Source organism: Trichoplusia ni, unplaced genomic scaffold, assembly GCF_003590095.1.
Source record: "Trichoplusia ni isolate ovarian cell line Hi5 unplaced genomic scaffold, tn1 tig00000898, whole genome shotgun sequence".
Lineage (NCBI taxonomy): Eukaryota > Metazoa > Arthropoda > Insecta > Lepidoptera > Noctuidae > Trichoplusia > Trichoplusia ni.
The window spans coordinates 1-23408 of NW_020800073.1; the positions used below are offsets into that span (position 1 = coordinate 1).

The 23408-nt window shown below is 37.5% G+C and overlaps 2 protein-coding genes across 2 annotated transcripts; one reads left to right on the forward strand and one right to left on the reverse strand.

Moving 5' to 3' along the window:
• Nucleotides 1–12212: 12212 nt before the first annotated feature.
• Nucleotides 12213–13174, reverse strand: LOC113507182 (E3 ubiquitin-protein ligase NRDP1-like). Its single transcript, XM_026890044.1, has 3 exons — nt 13124–13174; nt 12903–13045; nt 12213–12582 (listed from the first exon to the last, which is right to left on the reverse strand). The coding sequence occupies exons 1-3, from the start codon at nt 13172–13174 to the stop codon at nt 12423–12425; spliced, it is 354 nt and encodes a 117-aa protein (XP_026745845.1). The 3' UTR covers nt 12213–12422.
• A 579-nt stretch (nt 13175–13753) lies between these two features.
• On the forward strand, nt 13754–23363 carry LOC113507183 (cyclin-G-associated kinase-like). The gene is given in 8 exon segments (XM_026890045.1): nt 13754–13991; nt 14683–15087; nt 15190–15287; nt 15370–15595; nt 15704–15859; nt 22861–22923; nt 22926–23085; nt 23213–23363. Coding segments are annotated over 8 exon segments (1392 nt in total). The 5' UTR covers nt 13754–13858.
• The last annotated feature ends 45 nt before the right edge of the window (nt 23364–23408 follow it).

The following is a 23408-nucleotide window of genomic DNA, read 5'->3' on the forward strand; positions in this document are numbered from 1 at the left end:
TAGTTTCTTCTTCTCCTTTTTTTCCCCTCTCCGTATATCCTATCCAACTCCGCTTCTTTTACGAGTCTAGCCATATTCTCGAGAGCCTCCAATACTGTAGCCTTGATATCCCTTCTGAGATTTCCACTCTCATCCATTTTCCTCATGGCCTTTTGGTGCCATGCCTGTGCCTCCTTTGCCCTACTGACGTATGACTTCTCTGCACCAGTACGTTCGTTTCCCCTTGCTTCCGCACAGGAGGTCACCATAGCGGGGGTCAGTTTTTGTGTAGGTTTTTGATGGGCTTCCTTAGTTCGGGAGTTGATGGACTTCTCGACCTGTTGCGTCTGTGCTGCGGAGCTTCGTGGTGATCTCGCCGAGGTAATTCTCAGTTCGATTTCCCCAGCGCTCCTCCGCACTTGGCCATCTTTTGAGGTTGAGGCTCCGGTAGTGCTGGGTGGTGTTTTTATTGCAGTTTCCTCTTGGGGGACTGCTTCACCCTTTTTGGTTGCCTTATGGGTCGGTGAGCGGGCCGTGACAAACATGGTCGCCGAGTAGATCCTGTCGTATCCCGAGCGCTAACCAGTTAGATAATTATAGATAATTGACACAATAATGTTCAGATTGATAAATAATTAAAATAATAACAAAGGTATTTGGGATCAATAGATCCCAGTCTTAAGTCTATTAATGTATAATTATTAGTGTATAATAGTATATAAGTAATGTTGTCAATAAAATCTTAAATATAATTTGAGTCAATAAACTCTGTCTTAGTCTACCTTTGGGGTCAATAAACCCAGTCTTATTGCTATTGGTGTATAATAATTTAAAGTATAAGTCTGTCGAATAAATTGGGTACTTACAATTTAAAATAATTACAATTTAGTTAAAATATGGTATTTTGCCTTGTATATGGAGGCTGTCAATATAAGATTTATTTATAATATATTCACTCAACCCAAACAGACAATAAGGTTTCTATTTAATAGTCAATTTAACACAATTTTTGTCTTGTAAATGAAGGCGATGACTAGTTACAATTTGTTCAATGTCGTGGTTAAGTGACTGTCCTTGCCTATAGTTCCGAGACTTAGAGAACTCTCATATGTCAATGCTTAAGTATGAATGCTAATTAGGTGACAAATAGTTTTGTTTTTTAATAGTATCAAATCTATGATGTTAATAATTAATTTGGAAGAAAAAATGTTTATTATTGGTGATTTAGTTATTTAGAAAGTTTAAAAATGCAAAATACAAATTTGTTTTTTATTTACATTGACTTGGAAAGTTTTATGTGCCCATATAAGTGTTAGTATTGTTAAAGTTACAGTTTAAATTTATTAATTAAAAGTATCAAATTTATTATATTGGTGATTATTTTAAGAGGAAGAGACTCAATTAACGGTGTTTTAATTATTTAAAATTTTTAAAAGATCAAAATTACAAAATAGTTTTTTGTTTACATTGATTTGGAAAACTTTCTGTGCCCATGTAAGTGCTAGTCTTGTTGAATTTACAATCTAAGTTTGTTAATTAAAAGTGCCAAATCTATTAAATTAGTGTCTATTTCAAGAGAAAAGGCTCAATTAGTGGTATTTTAATTAGTTATAAATTTAAAAAATGCAAAAATTCTAAAATATTTTTGTTTACATCGACTAAGAACTCTTCATATAAAGATGTTAATTTTGTTAAGCTTGCAATCTAAATTTGTTTTTTATAAATATCAAATCTATTAAGTTAGTAATTATTTCAAGAGAAAAAGACTTAATGAATGGTGTTTTAATTATTTATAAAATTTAAAAATACAAAAATGCAAAGTAGTTTTTATTCACTTGGGCTTGAGAAACACTTCATGTGCTCACAAAACCTCCAATATTAATCTTGTTTTAGTTTTAATTTAGGTTTGTTTTTTAGAAGTATCAAATGTTTTATATTAATAGTTATTTTAAAAGAAGAGGACTTAATAAGTGGTGTTTTAATTATTTATAAAATTTAAGAACGCAAAAAAATTTTAAAAATTTAAAAATGTTTTTGTTTACATGGACTTAGAAGAAATCCCTCCCGTGCCCATATAAATGTTAATCTTGTTGAAGTTACAATCTAAATTTATTTTTAAAATAGTCAAATCTATTATATTTGTAATTATTTAAACTGAAAAAGATTTAGTTGATGGTGTTTTAATTATTTATAAAATTTAAAAATGCAAAAAATTTAAAAATGTTTTTGTTTACATGGACTTAGAAGAAATCCCTCCCGTGCCCATATAAATGTTAATCTTGTTAAAGTTACAATCTAAATTTATTTTTAAAATAGTCAAATCTATTATATTTGTAATTATTTAAACTGAAAAGGATTTAGTTGATGGTGTTTTAATTATTTATAAAATTTAAAAATGCAAAAAATTTAAAAATGTTTTTGTTTACATGGACTTAGAAGAAATCCCTCCCGTGCCCATATAAATGTTAATCTTGTTGAAGTTACAATCTAAATTTGTTTTTTAAAATAGTCGAATCTATTATATTTGTAATTATTTAAACTGAAAAAGATTTAGTTGATGGTGTTTTAATTATTTATAAAATTTAAAAATACAAAAAATTTTAAAAATTTAAAAATGTTTTTGTTTACATGGACTTAGCAGAAATCCTTCCTGTGCCCATATAAATGTTAATCTTGTTGAAGTTACAATCTAAATTTGTTTTTTAAAATAGTCGAATCTATTATATTTGTAATTATTTAAACTGAAAAAGATTTAGTTGATGGTGTTTTAATTATTTATAAAGTTTAAAAATGCAAAAAATTTTAAAAATTTAAAAATGTTTTTGTTTACATGGACTTAGCAGAAATCCTTCCCGTGCCCATATAAATGTTAATCTTGTTGAAGTTACAATCTAAATTTGTTTTTTAAATTAGTCGAATCTATTATATTTGTAATTATTTAAACTGAAAAAGATTTAGTTGATGGTGTTTTAATTATTTATAAATTTAAAAATGCAAAATTGCAAAGTAGTTTTATTCACTTGGACTTGAGAAACACTTCATGTGCTCACAAAACCTCCAATATTAATCTTATTTTAGTTTAATTTAGGTTTGTATTTTAGGAGTAACAAATGTATTATATTAATAGTTATTGTATAAGAAAGGGACTTAATAAGCGGTGTTTTAATTGTTTATAAACTTAAAAAATGTAAAAACAAAAATAAAATATTTTTGTTTACACGGACTTAGAGAATTTTATGTGCCCATATAAGTGTTAGTCTTGTTGAATTTACAATCTAAGTTTGTTCCTGGGAAGTGTCAAATCTATTATATTAGTGTTTAATTTGAAATAAAGAGACTCAATTAGTGGTGTTTTAATTAATTATAAATTTAAAAAGTGCAAAAATTCTAAAATATTTTTGTTTACATGGACTAAGAACGCTTCATATAAAGATGTTAATTTTGTTAAGGTTGCAATCTAAATTAGTTCTTTGTAAATATCAAATCTATTAAGTTAGTAATTGTTTCAAAAGAAAAGGACTCAATTCAATGGTGTTCTAATTATTTATAAGGTTGAAAGTACAAAATTACAAAGTAGTTTTATTCACTTTGACTTGAGAAACACTTCATGTGCTCATAAAACTTCCAATATTATTCTTGTTTTAATTACAGTTTAAATTTGTTTTTTAAAAGTATTAAGTTTATTATGTTTAAAGTTATTTTAAAAGATAAGGCCCTAATTAATCGTGATTTAATTATTTATAAGTTTCAAAATACAAAAGTGTTTTTGTTTACATAGACTTAGAGAATTCTCGTTGACCTCGGAACTTAGTGTTTACAATAATTGTGGGAGGATGTTTTATTTTTAATTTTCTAACTTACATTTATCCATTAATTTTTAAAATATGCGACGACTACCGTTTCCATAAAACAGTCAACAACAGAAAGAAATGTACCATAAAATAAAACTAAAATTTTAAATTCTATAAGAGATAAAATAAAAAATAATAATAATAATTAATAAAAGCCTATTGATACACAGTTATTAATTCTTATTTCAATAAACTAGTTATAAATTTCCAGAATTTTTCGAAATTAAATATTTAATAATAAATATTAAATTACAATTAAAACAAAAGAGAATAAATTTAAATACAATTTCTCCCTAGATATAATGTTTCGCAGCTTAATATAAAGTAAATTTAAAATAAAGTTTATGATGAACAAAAAATGTTCTGTCAGCTGGACTTAGAAAAGTTCCAATGTCTGTCCACCCCAAAAATTGTCCTTGGGGGTTAAACTACGGTCATATGAAGCGCTAAATAGGGATACATAAGGGGGAGGACCCCGAAAAAATGGTCAAAATTGGTCTACGACCCCCCGTTCCCGAGTTATTAGGGTTTTTAAGTTTTGTGCGGTTGCAGTTTTAATCTAACTTGAATAGAAAATTTAATAATTTAGAGACTACTTAACTTAAAAATCTAGATTTTTGTAGGTGGACTCCTGATGGATGTTGCAATCGCCCGGCGCCGTCCGAGAAGTTATTTGACCTCCGGTTTGGGGTCGAATTGCTTCAAGATTTAGGGGTGAGTTGCCAATAACCGCAAAATAGCGTTGTTTTGGCTCCAGCTGCTCTCCTGTGGTGCGGAAAATTCCCAAAAAATTTTGGGAGGCTTCCGGCACCTTAAGGCTCCTTTTGGCACTAGTTTCACTGCGATCCGGGCACTCCTTCAGGAATCACGTGGTGTTGAAAATGGACTCGCCCAAATGAAAAAATTTAATATCTCGGTAACCAGTCCCGATAAAAATCTAAAATTTTTCAGACTTCTTCTGGATAGTCTAAGCTACACAAAACACTAAAAAACTAGGGGGGGTACCGATCTTGTTTCGGAATAAATCGACCGAGAACTTGAACTTTGATAAACTTTTTCTTCCAGGTCCCGTTTCTCCGGTCTGGGGTGGAATTTCGGGAAGCACTAAACGGTTCCTGGAAGGGGGCTTCCTGCGCTATCTCTGGATGTGTGTCGCGTTGTCCGGGCTCCACGGGAAGTGGGGGCGCGTATTGAGGTTAGAAACCCTTATTCCTTGTTAACTTCGTCAATTTTGACGGGAAAAATCTGGAATTTTGGTGGAAGGTGTATGGGTGGTAGGCCTTCCAATCCGTGTTATAAAATGTATACCGTGCCACTCAAAATTCGGCGGCGCACGCGACTTTGTGTTTTTGGCACGTGATTATTCCCGTTTTTTCGTGATTGTGCTTGAACGGGACGTCTCCGGGTTTCGCGGTTTTCACAATTGGGTTCCTTGTCACAACGCGCTTCTTTTGACACCACTTTCACTGAAATCCGTAACAAAAACACCAACACTTAGATTTTTCGAACGCGGAGCGACTTAGTTCGTTTGTTTACGCTCTGGCGGTTGGCGCGCGACTGGGTTAGGTTAGGTTAGGGGAGGTTAGGTTAGGTTAGGTTAGGTGGTTAGGGGTTAGGTAGGTTAGGTTAGGTTAGGTTAGGTTAGGGGTTAGGTTAGGTTAGGTTAGGTTAGGTTAGGTTAGGTTAGGTTAGGTTAGGTTAGGTTAGGTTAGGTTAGGTTGGGGTGCAGGGCAGAAAACCTCCTCGTGTGCCTGGCGGCTGCTGGTCCCTTACGGATACGTCCGGGGGGAAGAGCAGTCGTTGGGCCGGTGCACCCTGGGCACGCACAATAATCGTCTCGCGACTTGGGGCAATTGTTGTGCGTGGCGAATTTCTGCCGCGGGGTCCGGCCAGTGTCAACTGCTGGCCGGACACGCTCGCTCCCGCCCTCCTCAAGCGAGGGGTGGTTCGGTGGAGCTCGAGCGAAGGGGGACTTCGGCCATTGTTTGTTGGCCGAAGGTCGGGAGGAGAGGCGAGTCCAGTGAGCGTCAACTGCTTGCTGGACGTCGCAGCCCGCCGGCGTCCTGGACTCATTCCGGGTAGCGGCGGTGGGCGGGGGTGTCTTCCCACAGCCTGTGGGTTAGACTGGCGGGGGTCGTTGTTGTCTCGGCCTTCGCGTGGTGGGCGTTCGCTGGCGTCTCGGACGTACTCCGAGTAGCGGCAGCGGGCGTGGTGTAGGGCGAGTCCAGTGAGTGTTCACAGCTTGCTGGATGTCGCAGCCCGTCGGCGTCCTGGGCTTATTCCGGGTAGCGGCGGCGGGCGGGGAGTCGGAGATGGGCGACGGGTCCGGTGTGCACTTGCACTGCCTCCGGACGCGGTCTTGTAAAGGCCACCGTCGGCCAGACCGTAAACCTGCAGCGAGGTCAGGGGTGGACTTACGCAGGAACGGGGGTCTGACCTTCAACGGTTGGACCGCGAGGACGGAAAACCTCTATAAAAAACCCCCAATCCCAAGCTATTGGATAACGCGGCGAGGGGATGAATGGCTGGTGGGTGACCAGTTCCTAGCGTTAACCTCCGAAGAGGAACCTGTCGAACCTCGGAGGGTTATTCTAGACCTTCCCCGGCTACAGGGGGGCACTGGCCGGGGACGACCACCCAATCCCCCATACTCGTGGGAATTTCATGGAAAACTTAAATACAAAAAACGACGTCAAAGTGGGTGTTGAAGAAGAGGTCGAAAGACGGAGGACGACTCGGTCTTCAATAAGACAGAGTGTGGAGCAGGATGTGGTGGCGAGGTCGCCTCGGGTGGTGCTTGAGCGCATCGCCTCGCCCCAGCAGCAGGAGGATATGGAGGTCGCGGAGCAGACTTACTTGTCTTGTCGCTCGCGCGACAGCTCCGCAGGTAGGTCGGACCGAAAGCGTCCCAGGCGGGACATTTCGGACGACAGGCTGTCTGTGGGTGCTGCTTCGGACTGTGGAAGCGAGGTGTCTTTTGCCTCGTCAACACGGTCCCGGGGCTGCGTCACCCACGGACGTTACGTGGGCCTTCATCGGCAAAGAGAGGAGTTCCGGAGGCTCGCAGCCGAGTCGGCGCAGCCCTTCGACACCGACCAGGCCAAGAAGGATGAAGAAGAGAGGCAGAAGAGGGATGCCAGGGCGGCGGTCCGGGACATGTTGAGTTCCGGATTGAAACCGATCGATCCTTCTTCTGCCAAAGAAATGATCGAAGGCGGCCTGATGGCGGTCTTGGAGGTGGCTCGTACCTCCAAGAATATAAAGGGCTGCCTTATTAAGAAAATGAAGGACGCGGTGGAGGATATTCAGGGGCGGCGTTCGCGCCCTGACAAAGTCCGCCGGGACTGAGAGTCTGCTGGCGGAGAACGCCAGGCTCAGCCGGGAACTCGAGGAGCTGCGGGCTAAAGTCCAGTCCGTCGAAAAGCGGACTGCCCCAGCGGCCCAAGACGAAGAGGAGGAAAGAATGAAGCGCATCATGCTGTCCGTCGGGACCATGATGGACGCAAGACTGGCTGGGGTCATCAGTCGACTCCCGCCGGAGCCTATAATGCGTCCGCCATTGGCGGCGGACAGAAGACGCGCGGAGGCGGAGGCTGCGAGCCGTGGGCCCAAGCCTGGCTACAACCAGGTCCCGGACAGCACCAGGGCAGAGTTGAGCGACACCGTACGGTACGACTTGCATAGCTTCTGCGCGAAACCTCTTTGGATTGAGTTCAGCCTCTTCCGTACTCCGAGCTTAGCGGTAGCAGGAGCCCAGGCCGCGGCTGCGTATGTGATTACAGGTTCCACTGCTGCCGTATAAATCGTTCTGATTACGTCCTCGTTTAAACCCCAATCTACCTTTGCCGCTCTTGAGAGCCGTTTATAAATTTCGGCGGCTTTAATGCAGACGTTTTTTGTGTGCTCGTTGAAGGTCATCTTGTCGTCGATGGTCAGCCCCAGGAGCTTAATTTTTCTTACCATTTCTATGCTGCTCCCAGCCATGCTCAGAACCGGAGTGTCATATTTCAGTTTGTTGGTCACTAACATGGCGCACGTTTTGTGCGGTGCGAACCTCAACTTATTTTTGACTCCCCAGCTATGAACACGGCCCAGAACAGCATTGGTTTTCATGGACACTTCCAGGCTAGTGTCCCCATCGACGATCAGGACGACATCATCTGCGAACGCCTGTATATAGACATCCTGTTTTTCGATGTCGTGCAGAAGAGGATCCAGTAGGAGGTTCCACAGGATTGGTCCTCCGATTGACCCTTGGACGCATCCTTTGTTGGTATTTCTTGTGCATTCCTCCCCGGCATATCTAACCCTGACCTTTCTGTTGTCGAGGTAGCTGTCTAGTAGCCTCCTGGTGTTTACCGGGCACTTTTCCTCAGCCAATCTGATTCTTATAGCCGGCCACCAAGCGCTATCGAAGGCACCCTCTATATCCAACGACACCAGGACAATTAGCTTTTTCAGCCTCAACTTGTCCTGTACGTGCTTGATTAGAGTATAGAGAGCATCCTCCGTGCTCCTTTGGGGCATGAATCCGTATTGGCGAGTACTAAGCCGCGGCACAAGCTGCCATTTAATCCGTGCTACTACCATCCTCTCCAGGACCTTACCCAAGACAGGCAGTAGACCTATCGGTCTATAAGACTTGGGGCTCAAGTAGCTTTCCTTGCCCGGTTTTCTGAGGACTACCACCATTGCCTCTTTCCAAATGTCCGGGAAGTGTGCCAATTCTAGGCACTTTCTGTACAGGGCAAGGAAAGCGTCCGGGTCCTGGGAGATTGCTCGACTACAAATTTCAGCCGTGAAGCCATCCACTCCGGGAGCCTTTTTGGGGTTGAATCCTCCCACTGCGGTCTTTAGCTCTGTAGGTGTAAATGGTGGATCATGACATTCATCATGCTTCCACTCATTTACCCGGCTTGCTGCTTCTCTTACTTGTGCGTGGTAGGCGTCCTCGCCTTCCTCCGTGTCCTTCGGGTAGAATGTATCCGCTAGCAGGGCTGCCGACTCTCTTGGGTTCAGGAATGCACCGTCCTTAACGAGGGTCAAGTCTTCCTGTCTCCTGGAGGTTCTTCCGATGATCCTGTAGATACCCTCCCACATTCCTTCGCGGTCCTGTTTCTTGCAGAACTCCTTCCAGCTCATTGTTTGGGCTTTCTTGGCTTTGCACTCATAATCTTCTTTTGCTTTCAGGTACCTGTCAACGACTGCTGCTCTTCGCACAGGGGCTGCACAACGGATGCGGTTCTTCTTCCTGGCGACGTCTTTCTTCAGGGATGCGAGTTCCTCAGTCCACCAAGGTATGGTAAGTTTCACCTTAGTTTTAAGTTTAGGCATTGAGTTATCGCACGCCCTAGCGATTGAACTTTGGTATTCTCTTATTTTTTCTTCCAGCTCTATTTTATTTATAATTTGCGCTATTATCTGTGCGTTAAGATTTTTAGCTGTTTTTTCTTCGTGCAACACTTCACTAAATTTGTTCCAGTCCGCTTTCTTCGTGTTGTACTTCCGTGTTGTACGGATTATATTGGTACCTTTTTGTTTGACCACGTGGATCTGGAACAGAATGGTGTTGTGGTCAGAGCTGGTCATACCGGTATCTACTCGCCATTCGTCAACCAGGTCGAAAAGATCTATAGAGCAGGCCGTGACATCAACGTGGCTCTTCAGCACCCTACCACCCCTAACGGTGTCGAAGGTAGGTACGCTTCCAGTATTCAGTACCTGAAGCTCGGATTCTTCCAGGGTCCCGGACATCTCTTCTCCCCTGAGATCCTCTATGGTGCTGCCCCACCAGGTACTCTTGGCGTTTGAATCTCCGCCTATCAGCAGTCTTCCTGTGCTCACTACCTCCTTGATTCGGGCTATCTGGTCCAAGTATGGCCTGATGGGTTGATCTGGCTCGAAGTAGAAGGAGACTACTATGATTTCCCAGGCTTTGGTTCGGATCCCCACCACGCAGATGTTATTCGTAGTGAGTTCTGGGTAGGGGATAACGTCTAGGCTATCGTCGAGGACAACGATCGCTGCCTTCACCCTCCCACTTCCTTCAGTCTCGCACTGGTATACTCTCGCACTGAATAACCAAACGTGTTTGCATTAGAGGTTATGGGCCTCCACAGTTTTTTGAAAATATAGTGTTTTATCATATATTTCTGGACACGGTTGTGTTGTGCAAGATGTCAACAAACTACTTAGCCAGTGTGCCTAAACTGAAAGGCAGAGAGAATTACGATGAGTGGACATTTGCAGTTGAAAATGTGCTCGTATTGGAAGGCATGTTACATTGTATTCGGCCGGTGGTTGAAAAAGACATAAAACTCGAAGACGACGCGAAGGCGCGGGCCAAATTATGCCTGACTATTGACCCGGCTTTATATGTGCATATCAAGAAGACAACGACTTCGAAAGAGTTGTGGGATAAGCTTAAATCTCTGTTCGACGACTCAGGTTTTTCGAGGAAGATATCGTTATTACGCCACTTGATATCAATACGCCGAGAAAATTGCGAAAATATGACCAGCTACGTGACTCAAATCGTAGAGACATCTCAACGGTTAAGTGGAACCGGTTTCGAAATAACCGATCAGTGGGTTGGGTCGCTGATGCTTGCAGGACTACCAGAAAGATTTTCACCGATGATCATGGCCATCGAACACTCAGGTATCGCAATTACGGCTGACGTCATCAAAACAAAGCTGTTAGATTCTGAGCCGTTAGAATTGATGGGGGCGATTTCAAAAGAAACGCAGAATACTGAAGCGGCGTTTGCATCGAAATGGGGGAAACCAAAACCCCGACATGGCAACACCAATCAGAGCGGAAATGGCGGGAAGTCAACGACAAATGTCAAAATGACAAGTGGAAGTGCTGGGAGTGGAAACAAAAATATAACCTGCTACAAATGTAAAACCCCGGGTCATTATCGTAATCAGTGCCCTATGTTAGAAAAGACAAATAAAAATAAGTCGTCAAATGCATTTAGTGCTGTTTTCTTAAGTGCTAAATATAATAAAGACGAGTGGTACGTGGATTCCGGAGCCAGTGTGCACATGACAGCAGTCTCAAGTTGGTTGCAAGAAGTCTCAAGTCCACAGACATGCCCGAGATTATGATAGCAAATCATACGAAACTCCAAGTTACGTGCAAAGGAAATGTTCAAATATCAACTCAAAAAGGCTATGATATAACAATCAAAGATGTTCTATGTGTTCCAAGCCTGACTACAAACTTACTGTCAGTAAGTCAATTGATTAAAAACAATAACAGTGTTTCTTTCTCAGACAGTCAGTGTATAATATACAATGCAAAGAAGGAATTGGTGGCTGTTGCTAACCTAATTGACGGTGTGTATAAATTGGATTTACAGAGTACACCAGTGACTAGATGTTTGCTTGTCAGAAATAGTGCTTTGTTATGGCATAGAAGATTGGGACACATAAACACTAAAGACTTGAATATCATGAAGAATGGCGCTGTGGAAGGTGTCAACTATACAGATACTGATGAAGTGACAAAATCTAATTGTGTGGTTTGTTGTGAAGGCAAGCAAACCCGTTTACCATTCCCTACAGGCACAAGAGCTGCAACGGTACTGGAAATTATACATGCCGATGTTTGTGGGCCTATGGAAACAAAATCTATTGGAATGTCAAGGTACTTTCTTCTTTTTGTCGATGACTATAGTCGCATGTCATTCGTGTACTTCATGAAAGAAAAGAATGAGGTATTCAAATACTTCAGAGAATTCAAAGCCATGGTGGAGAATCAGAAAATGTCAATATTAAAACTTTACGAACAGATAATGGTGGAGAGTTTTGTTCTAAGGCAATTGAAGATTTTTTGAAATCATTTGGTATTATACATCAAAAAACAAATTCTTATACGCCAGAGCAAAATGGCATGGCCGAGCGTAATAATCGAAGTATAGTTGAGAAAGCAAGATGTTTGCTGTTCGATGCTAAGCTAGATAAAAGTTTTTGGGCAGAAGCAGTATCTACAGCAGTGTACTTGAAAAATAGATCTATAGCATCCGGCCTCAATGGCAAAACTCCATATGAGGTGTGGTATGGAAAGAAACCCATTCTGAATCATATACGTCTCTTTGGCAGTCCAGTCATGGTGCATGTTCCAAAAGAGAGGAGAACCAAATGGGATAAGAAAGCTCGGCAGCACATTCTTGTTGGTTATTCAGAGCAGGTAAAGGGCTACAGAATATATGATCTTGTCAAAAACCAGGTTACTACAAGCCGAGATGTAGATTTGTCTTCAAGGAAATAAAAATAATGTTATCTATGAATTGCTTGTGGAAACAATCAAATTCTTTAAGGGAGTCCTCTTCATAAAGATAAAATAATGTATTTGGGAATTAACATGGTATAGAAAAAAACAAAAATCAATTCATTCTTTTCTATATGAAATCTGGATCTAGCCCTTTAATTTTATTTTATTACAAGATTTTACCAGTTTTAATATACCTGTTTTAGGTATTTCTCACAAAAGGATTATTGAACAATTAACCAACTAATTCTCATAATTTTCTTACAGGAAATATCCTGAACAACAATATTAGATCTTTAGTTATTATGAAGTCATTTAATTTCTTATTAATTTGATTTTGATGTAAAAATGTTTGAAGCTTAGCTGTATATTGTATAAAAACATAAACATACATTCAACTAAGTGTGACGCCAGCGAGTCCAGTTTTAGGACAGTGTTGCAGCCATGCAGTGCGTTGTCACAACTTGTACACAGTCTGTAATGTAAACATAGCATTGACACACATTATGAATGACACCATTTTATGATAATAACTAAATAATGAATCAAGTGTTTAATAACACTAAGTATTCAAGTAGTTACATCTTTTATCCAATAGAGATTACTCAACAATAATGTTTTGCTTTCCAAACATAATACTATCATTATTTTAAGTGATACAATCAATTTTACAGAATCAATTATCTTGCTGTTGCAACACAAATTTAATAAACCAACAAGATATCAATTATATAAGCCCTTGCTAAACCATTAATGTGTGACCTAGAAACCGTGACTTGTTTGTGACATATTCACCTTGATAATAAGTTGCGTAGTATTCTGGGAACAGGCCTGAGCTGGCTGGCGGTGACAGCTTGCCGGTCCACGGGGCAGGTGGGCTGGCGACTGATCCACTCCGTGATACAAGCACGACAAAACGCGTGCTCGCAAGCAGGAGCCTGGAAATGCAAACACACCCATTTGAAACTACACGCTTACACGCACTTCATGCGACAAACATAAAAACGATCACAAACCTGAAGAGGGTCTCTAAAACCCTGAACAAATAGGACAAATGAGTTCTTCATCAACGTCACCTTTGAATCTTTTGATATCAAATCCCATGTTTGTTATTTTCACACAGGATTGACAAACATTAGTCCGGTGTATTCTTCCGTGGAATTCAGACTATTTATCAAACTGCAATTGAAGGAAATTACAATAAACAAATAATAAAGTTAGCACAGTTTGCTTTGCTTTCCTTCCATTCCAAATGATGATCACCTTACCACAGACTGACAGTAATGTTTATATTTTATAGATAATAAATCATCAGTGAAATGTCAAAAAAATCTACCAATTTAGTCGAATTACTCGACTAACGCAGAATATACAAAATTTTACTCGAGGAAAAACTACACTCCGCTGCCTTTGCTAGAAGTCTGGGTTGCAATATTACATTTTGAAACTATCCTTTTGTAAGGCTTGAACATAATTCAAAATTACATCATTCTTAAATATTGTGTCACTGATATTATAATTTTTTACATTTATTTATTGTAAGTCAGGGAATTTTCAAATACACCTTACAAACATCATCTGGATCAATAATTTGGCAACATTGTACTTTTTCCTGCCATTTGCCAACATATCTGCCTATCTTTTTTTCTGCCATTATGTGCCATTGTAAAATGGATCTGGTTATGGGGTGCTGATAAAACACAGTTTTTCTTCTTAATTTATATAGAAAATTCACAAAATTAGTCTTCAAAATGAGCGTCTTTAAGTCAGCTATGGGCTATTTTAGCTCAGGAGGCGCAAACGGTGGTAGTGATAATGATTTTGTTGGCCAATTTGTTGAAATTGGGAATATGAAATTGAGAGTTAAAAAGGTGATAGCAGAAGGTAAGTCAATACTTAATTATTATAAATTTTTCATGCCGCGTCCTTAGTTACAGAAAAAGTGATAACTAATGTTTACATTTTTCGTGTGGGTCGACGCAGTCCACGTACTAACGTCACAGAAATTGGGGGGCGGAAGGGTACATTGTCTGACAAAATGTTTAGGGTCGTCGAAGGCATATCCGCTACGACCGTTTTATTAATTTCGTCGAACAATGAGCGTAATGTTAAGGAGTAAAAGTTTTAAAAGTTTAACATTTCCCAAAAAATGATTTTAAATGTAACAAATTAGCACACAGCCCCTTGATTGTGCTATTATCACCTATATTTGCTTTATTTATTGAGTGATAAAAATATGCTAAAGCCATATTTTATGTAATTTATTCAAAAAATCTTATAATGAAACATACTGATAGTATTATCAGTGATTCAAATCCTTTCAAATTCATGGAATCACAGGTGTTGTGTTCAATTTATTGTAACAAGTTCACATTGTTGTTAGCATGACCTAAAACCCATGGTGACACTTCCTGTTTCAGTTGTTATAATTACCATATATTTTCCAATAGGATTTCTATAAGGAACTGCCTAATGTAGTATCATGAACACATTAATTTGTACGTAAATAATATGTTGGATGTTTATCAAGCTGTAAGGTGTAAACAACAATGCTATTGAGCCTTTTCTATTGCAGGTGGCTTTGCTTTTGTGTTTGTTGCTCAAGATGTGTCCAGTGGCACCGAGTATGCCTTGAAAAGGCTCATGGCAGCGGACGAGCAAGCAAACAAAAATATTATTCAAGAAATTAGCATATTAAAAAAATTGTCAGGGCACCCAAACATAATTAAATACATAGCAGCATCTTTTATTGATAAGGCGAAAACATCACATGGCATGGGAGAGTATCTGTTGTTGACGGACTTGTGCAGTGGTGGAAGCCTGATGGAGGCCCTCCAGAACCGAGGGCAGGCCTTCCCCCTCCCTACCATACTTAGGGTGTTCTACCAAACATGCCGGGCAGTGCAACACATGCACGCACAAGTGCCACCTATTGCTCATCGTGATCTCAAATTAGAAAACTTTTTAATATCAAATGAAGGTACATTCTTGGTCTTACATAATTACTGCATGATTGTGTAGTTTCTATTTTGGTTATAATATGTAATTTGTATATGGAGATTTAATGTTATCATTTTTATAGGTACAATAAAGCTATGTGATTTTGGTTCAGCTACAACTGACATATATTCACCAAATCCATCTTGGAGTGCAAATCAACGAAATATGTTAGAAGAAACTGTAAGTAGACTTGCTTTTTATGCAGTATTGTCTTCATTAAGTGTGCCAGTATTACATAATCCATATTGTTATACTTTTTCAGTTGGCCCAATTTACCACCCCTATGTACAGAGCACCAGAAATGCTAGATACATGGGACAACCGCAAAATAGACCACAGTGTAGATGTGTGGGCACTAGGATGCATCCTCTACACACTGTGCTATATGCAACATCCATTTGAAGATTCTGCTAAACTGGCAATTTTGAATGGAAACTACAATTTAAACCCCAATGATCAACGCTATAAATGTTTTCATGAAATTATAAGTGAGTACTTTAAATATAATGTAGTTTTTGATTTGAATGTTTTTAACTTTCCTATTATTGGAGTGAGATTAGAATTCGGATGTTTGACATAGTTGCCTTTGTTCCCAGGTGGTTGCCTAACAGTTAACCCTGAAGAGCGCCTGTCGATAAGTAGTGTGCTGGAACGATTGGCGGCCATAGCAGAGTCCAATAATGTCAATCTCAAGCAACCACTCAAATTTGAGCGTAAAAAAGTTGAACAATCTGTGGCCACTAGCTCGCCAGGTAATAAGAAGTCAAGTAAATATTACACTACCATATCCTAAGAGAAATGTCGCGGCGCGGCACGTTCAACATTTTGTGATAAATTCGTAAAAGAATCGCCTAAACCGTTTACATTGTGTTGCGAGCGCGCGTATCACTTATTCATGTACCCTACGGACCATCGTTCTGTTCTGTTGCATTAAATACTCGAGCTAAAAATGGTCAAGTATTTTTTGACTTTTTACACTCAAATTTTTATTTTTTTCCATATATTTATTTTGAGTTCCTTAGAAAGGTTATAAAACAAATTGTGAGATTTATTTACATTCCAATGTTGATAATCACCAAAAATTGAACATCACCAAAGGTAAGGCAATGTTGAATAAATTGTTCTCTGAATGAAATAAGTAGTATAGCATTTATTTGACTTAAAACAAAATTGATTATTTATGTTGCTTCAATGCTGAAATGCGTAAATATGACTTTGGTAAAGTTAGCAATTTATTATATCAAGCATTTCTTTTGTGTATGGAGGCTCAAACTGCATTTACCTAGTGCAATACTAGCCATGGTGTTTCATGAACAGTGAAAGTTAAGAAGCTTTAATTTGATATTTAAGTCCGATAATAAAGGAGACTTGAATGACATCACGGTGACAAATAGGATGGTCACTCAAAATATGAACAAATTTGAAACAATCGTCGCAAATTCCTCTAACATTTTTCTTAAATAATCTTATTACAAAAAGTCAGTGTGCATTTATGAAATGCATACCTTTTATAGCTAGATAGGATACTTGTCGCTAGTTAGTTATCTTTAATATACTTTAGGTGAAATTACTAAACTGTCTATACATTCCTGTAACTTTATTGGGCTATATTTATATACAATTTCACACCAATTTCTAAACCCTCTTCTACATTAGGTATATTATTTTTCTATATAGTATAATAATTATGGTTAAATAAATAATATAAATATCCTGTACTGTAGACAATAGTACAGTGGTTATCGAATATAATAATGATATAGTAATGGATATATATTGGCTTATATTAACATCGTCGAGTTATCTGTGAACTAACATTGGTTGCGGTAGCGACACGTAGCGGCGACCGGCGACGGGCCCGCCTCGTCAGTCGTCTGGCATTAACGGTATTGGTGGCTTGGTGATGTCGATCTTCGAGCACTTGTCACGTAGATTTATATTTTGGCTCTTATATTTTAAGTTATTTGTGTGTATATAATAGTCTATTATTTAGATCGGTGTATTCTATTACACTGCTTGTTATCACAACTTCCAATTATATTAATATGTGTTGATACGATCAAATGATATGGTTGAAATCATGGATCAGTCCAAAAACTTACCTGACAATATAAGGAAATGATATGTTAAACTGAGGTACAAGTATTGAATTAGAGTAGATTATATGATATATAGAATACATTGTTTAACGTTCATAATTTTTTGTCATTAGTTAATATCGCAAAAGTCAGTGTTTTTGAACACTATGTCTTAAATACATTTATGTCATTGAATCATTATTTCTGTTGTGCATATTATTATTTAGTCATGTGGGAGCTTAATATAGATAAATAAATGAGTATATTCTTCACAGCCATGGTTTGATTTTTATTTCTAACGCATTTTGAGTGGCACAGATATCGAAGTACTGTCATAGTGGACACTCCGTGATTGGAAAAATGTGGGTATATTGTGTACGTAACATATGCTATGTGTTACTGATCTGATTCACGTTCGCTTTCAACTAACATGATGGTACGCACTGTAGATCTACTGGTTGCACAAGTAGGCACTAAATTGTATTGTCATCATTTGTACATTAATACGAACTAACAAAACTTAATTGTAAAAAAATACTAATTGTTTCTTCATTAACTTGACAACTACTGGATAAATATCTTATGGTTGTTATTATAATTTTAATGTTTGGTCAGCTTTGTGCGCACAGCAATATGGTGCGAGGTATGATTCAGCGAGGATAGACTTTAATAAAGTAATTAAAAATCGTCAGGGTCAAATAATTTATAAAGTTATTTTCATATCTGTCATACGTTAGCTAGGATGCTTATTTTATGATTATACCAGGTTTAGATTAAATATTGAATTTATTATTATATTTATATAACTATAATAATTGTTCAAAATAACAGTAAAACAATATAATTTGTTTCGAATATGGTGGCTCAGGTCTTAAATAAAATACATATTAATTAATTGATTGATAAAACATTCATACAATATTTCATGATAGTGTCACTTTAAAGTCATCCATATAATGATGGGGCTAATTACATGAACTCATCAGCTGATTGATACATAGAGTACACTCGCATTATAAATGTTATTTTTCCCACTTGTTTAATATCGTGGTTCGCTAAATAGATCTAGCACGTACGGAGCGTAGGATTGTTGTATGGGCGAGTGATAATTGTATGGAATTGAATGCTGTAGCCTAGCCTCGTGATTTCTCGTCCAGTCGGTTACGACTGTGACTTTTTATACTGGGGAATACTCTAATAACATTCTTGATGTATGGCTTCGTAAGTAAACGACTCCTTGGCTGGTTTCCGTATTTATTCTAATTATAGAAATGGGTGTTAGGGTAACTCGTACATACATTATAAATTAAATTTTTAGTTTAAAATAAATGTCGCCACGCACTTTTTTAAATTTAATTCTTGCATTTAAGTTCTTTTTTTATTACTATACAATGTTCAAACTATTCTAGTCTTAACTATTCGTTCAAAAACTCAGGGTGGTAGAGTTATTACACAGCAAAATATTTTAATTAAATTATGATAATTACTCCTATTTAAATTACGTGAATATCATTTGACACTTGTATTGCTACTATAGAATATATCATAATAATTGTTTCAAGTATTATTATCTAATCTTAAAGACTTATAAGTAGTTGACAATTGGTAGGCCTAATGGCATGCGATGTATTAAGATTATGTAACAATTTCATGAATATGAAACAATGTTTTAAACTCCGTTTATTTATGGAACATCTGCCATGCATGTTAGCCTGTTAAACATGGAATCAGTGCTTCTATTTTGTTTCCTTTGAATGGTCATAACACATTGCATGTATCTGTCCGTAGATTCGTAAGTCTCATGCCTCTTGCTATTCAATTGTTTATTTGTACCGCGGAATCTTATCAATACTCGTCTTTGGCGTCAATTCGATATAACATGCAGCAAGTTTGTATAAAGAGATATATTTGCCTTATTATACTGTTAATCAATTTAAAAATAATTGTTTTGAAGGCTTGCTAGCTGAACTCAATTAGCAGTTGCAATTAGCCTGTTTGTTGTAGTTTTGTGCGAGAGGCGTGGGACTTTATCTGTTTAGTATAATCCTGTATGCAATACATATCACGTTTTCTTTTTCATTTTAGGTGTTTTCAACTTTTTCGGGTGCCCAATAGTTTCTCGTTTAAATGACCCGCTGCGCTAGCATGAACCCTAGCATCGGACACCAATCACACATTGACGCTTGCTAGAACCATTGGATATGCTCGCAATGATGAGTATTCATTGTTTTTATTTATTAATGTTTAACTATATTTAATAATGTTGTTATTGCCTTTAGAATATTTTATTTTTATAAACCAGTACGCTGGCTGTTTATTTTTGGTAGCGATGTACGAATTGAGTGCGAAATTATTTGTTTTGAATACAATTATTATGTATCTAATATGACGGGAAAGTTATGATTTCTGTATACAGTATTTTCTATTATTTGTATAGAACTGTTTTACTGTATTTACAGTTTTTAACGATGACAATAATATGACCCTAGAATCCTTAGTAAAGGCCAAGGCTTTATGTATTGTAGGTCCGTCCTAAGCTTAGACTTTTATGATAGTACTTATAAATTCCATATACTCCATTATAAACTCCCATTTATCTAGACGTAGTATTCCAGATGTCTGATATATAATCTTAATACATAATTATGTACTTTACCCACTTGCGAGTGACCTAAGAAAATCTTCCACAATATTTCCACATTCCATGGAATAAAAGGTACAAAGGTTTGACGACCTTCCGTGGTCGAGTGGCGTACGCACCGGTTTCAAGGTGTCGCTAGCTCTGAGGTCCCGGTTCGATCCCCGGTCGGTCAATGTAAAAATTACATTCTACATTGTCTCGGTCTGGGTGTTTGTGGTACCTTCGTTGTATCTGATTCCATAACACAAGTGCTTCAGCAACTTACTTTGGGTCAGAACAATGTATGTGATGTTGTCCGCATTTATTTATTTAAAAAAAAAAAAAAAAAAAAAAGGAGATGTCGGTCGATAGTATTAATTAGTTACCATATTTTTATAAAATAAGAAAAAGTAATCTCTTTATATAATAATATCAGAGCTTAGTGTAATGAGAATAATTGGTTGTTTATTAAACTTAGCAGTTCGATATTTTAGATTAAATACCTAAAATATCGAAAGAAGAAAATGTTTGCTTTCAACTTTATCCTGAATGTTAGTCTTCTGATATTAGCAAGCTTTATTTAACCTCGTTACCTCTCTTCAAAGTTGGGCTTAACTTATAAGCTAGCCAAATTGTTACCCTGCCCAAAAGATTTACCCAAATGCTTGTCAAAACTTTCTTCAGGACATAGTAAGTTCTGCGATACAAATGTCTATATAAAACATTTCTATTTTTATGAAATCGTCAAAAATATTGTCTCCGTTGTGCTTGGACTCTTACCTTATACAACAGTATACGCCATCTTATATTCAGTGATTTTGAGTCTGATATATGTCACAAATCTTTATTTCTGAAGACCTCGCATATATAAAGTCGAAACTGCTCCCATCTGACTCTCCTCTTTTTGCAAAACTGAAAAGAGAGAAGAGAAGAGTTTTATTTTATTAGCAAAATATGATGTGTAATGCTGTTCATATTTGTTTTCTTCAAACTCAGCCTCTCTCTTTTGTTTCTCCTGGTGTTGACTTCTTCAACGCCTTAGCTATTTTCCTGTCCATACAAAATATTTTTGGTCGCGAAGTGCAAAATTCTCGGTATCTTATTTAGTAATCTATAAGCCTTCTTTGTAATACAACTGGAGCATTTACTTTCACTAGTAGAATATGTAATAGAGTAACCAATTGTTATTAATCTATTTTTGGTGGCAGTTCTTATTAACTGCCTTTTCTCACGCTATATTTTTTTTTCTCGGCGTACAATGGCGCTGATGCTGTAATCCAAAACATTTTTCGAACTAAGACTCACATCTCTGACTAGCATAGTATGTTATTGTTATGTATTCTAAGAGTTTATAACATTTGTTATTTTACATGCCTATGTATGTATAGTATTAATATTGCAAGGTTGTAAAAATATGTAGGTTCTATCGTCTCAAAAAGTTTTTTCTGTCTTGAATTATGCTTGAGAAATAGTTTGTCCATTATTACGGTACTGCTCATACCTATCTGGGATGTTTTATGAATATGCTATATTTTAAACCAAATCGAACTGCGCTGTGAAAGTATAAATATTTAAAAGACAAATATATTTTGTGTACCACAGAAATAATGATTTTATAAGAGTACCGGCATAATATTATGCCACCAGCTATAGACTTAATACTATGTTATTGAAGGTGCTTTTATTTTATATTCATTTAACATAAACTAAATCAGCGATTGCCCAAATATGCGTCTAATATAAGCTAAACGTTACTCTCTGAAGTAAATATTTTTAAATGTGCAATGTGACTTTCTAAACTTTCAATATTCCTTAGAATATTTTTACAAGTATTACTATTGTCCTTTTTATGACGGGCCACGTTGGCGCAGTTTTGTATATATCATAAAATCTCTACCAAAATATGACTGGGGCTACATTACTCGTAAATCAAAAAAGGTTTTAGGCCTTCGAAATCAGATCATATTAAAAATGTCTTTCGGATATAGGCAACTAAGAAGCGCTTTCTGATGATTAAACAACCTTGAGTACCCGAGTGTTTGAGTATCGCCCAGTTTTCCCTCGTCCCTAAGTGCTCAATATACAGTAAATAAATAGGCATAATATTTTTTTATGGCCTTATTAGCCGACGCAGGATTGTTACGTCATGTCTGACGTCACTCTATTTTCCCGTGACTTAACTCGGTTCTTCGTACATTATTGTCTAGTTCTAAGTATAGAATGAAAACGTATGCGTATTTATGGTTAACAATTCTTTACGGTTAATTCCTTCAATACAATGTCTCTATAGCGCGTTACAGCGTGTGGCGCTGATAAAATTTGATTGATTTAATACTTACTTGAGGCCCAGTCATAAGTATATGCGGTCGTTTAAAGATAATTTGAGTATCGAAAGTGCGGCAACGTGACCCCGTAAAGGATTCTTTAGGAACTTATTACCAATAGGTAAGTATTTAGTTTATTTTTGTAATATTTTATACTGTCCAACAATATCTATGTTTGTTAAAAATATATTGTTGTGATTTTATTTTTTAAAGATTCTATTGCTGTATTAAAAACCTTTTTCCTAAAACTTTTTGGTGTAAGTGACATGTGATTTATTTTTTAAACAAGTGATTGGTTTTGTATAACATCCGAATATTTTTTTAGTTAATTTAACAGAGTTAGTGTTTAGACGAGCAATATTTTTGTTACTATTTAGCCGCATAAGTATAAACATGTAAGATATTTAATGTTAGAAATAAATATCAAATAATCTATTATGTTGTTTTTGTAATTATACCATTCATCCTTGTATTGTTCACATTTTGGAAGAATGTTTGACACAAGAACACAGTGTTGTAATTTAACCGAAATTATTGACACACCTTAATGTATTCTATATTTCTCTAAAATTCATCGGTAGCTAAGTACTCAAAACACTCAGATACATGAAATCAAAATAGCCTTTATATTACAACATAACAAGTCTATCAAAACATTGACATGCAAAAATGTGCCATAACAACTGTCATGTCCCCCTGTCAAATCTATATTCTAGTTTTTTTTTTTCTAGCCGGCAAAGATCCTGTGGCAAATAGCCAAGATGTGCCGAACTCCCGGCCGCCAGAGCCAAGCCGGCCCCGCCGCCCGCTCGCCCGCCCGCAGCCCCGCACTACCAGCCACCACTGCCGCCTCTGCCGGCTACTGGGGGGCTATTCTCATCTATTAAGGGAGGCGCTGGTAGCTTTCTGAAGAATTTGAAGGATACCTCCTCGAAGGTCATGCAGACTGTGCAGCAGTGAGTTGGTTTTATGTGGTGGCTTAAAAAAATAATTTATTTGATTGGGATAATAAAATAAATCACTTTTTATAAGTCGGTTTTCCTTTGGTTCAAAATATCTAACATATTTTATGTTTAATTTCAGATCCATAGCTAGAACTGATTTGGATATTAGCTACATAACTAGTCGCATAATTGTTATGCCTTATCCATCCGAGGGCCTAGAAAGCGCATACAAGACTAACCACATTGATGATGTCAGGGTAAGCCGTTTCAAATTAAATCATTCCCATTGACGAGTATTTGTGGAGAACAAATAACGTTTGAAATTAATCTCTCGA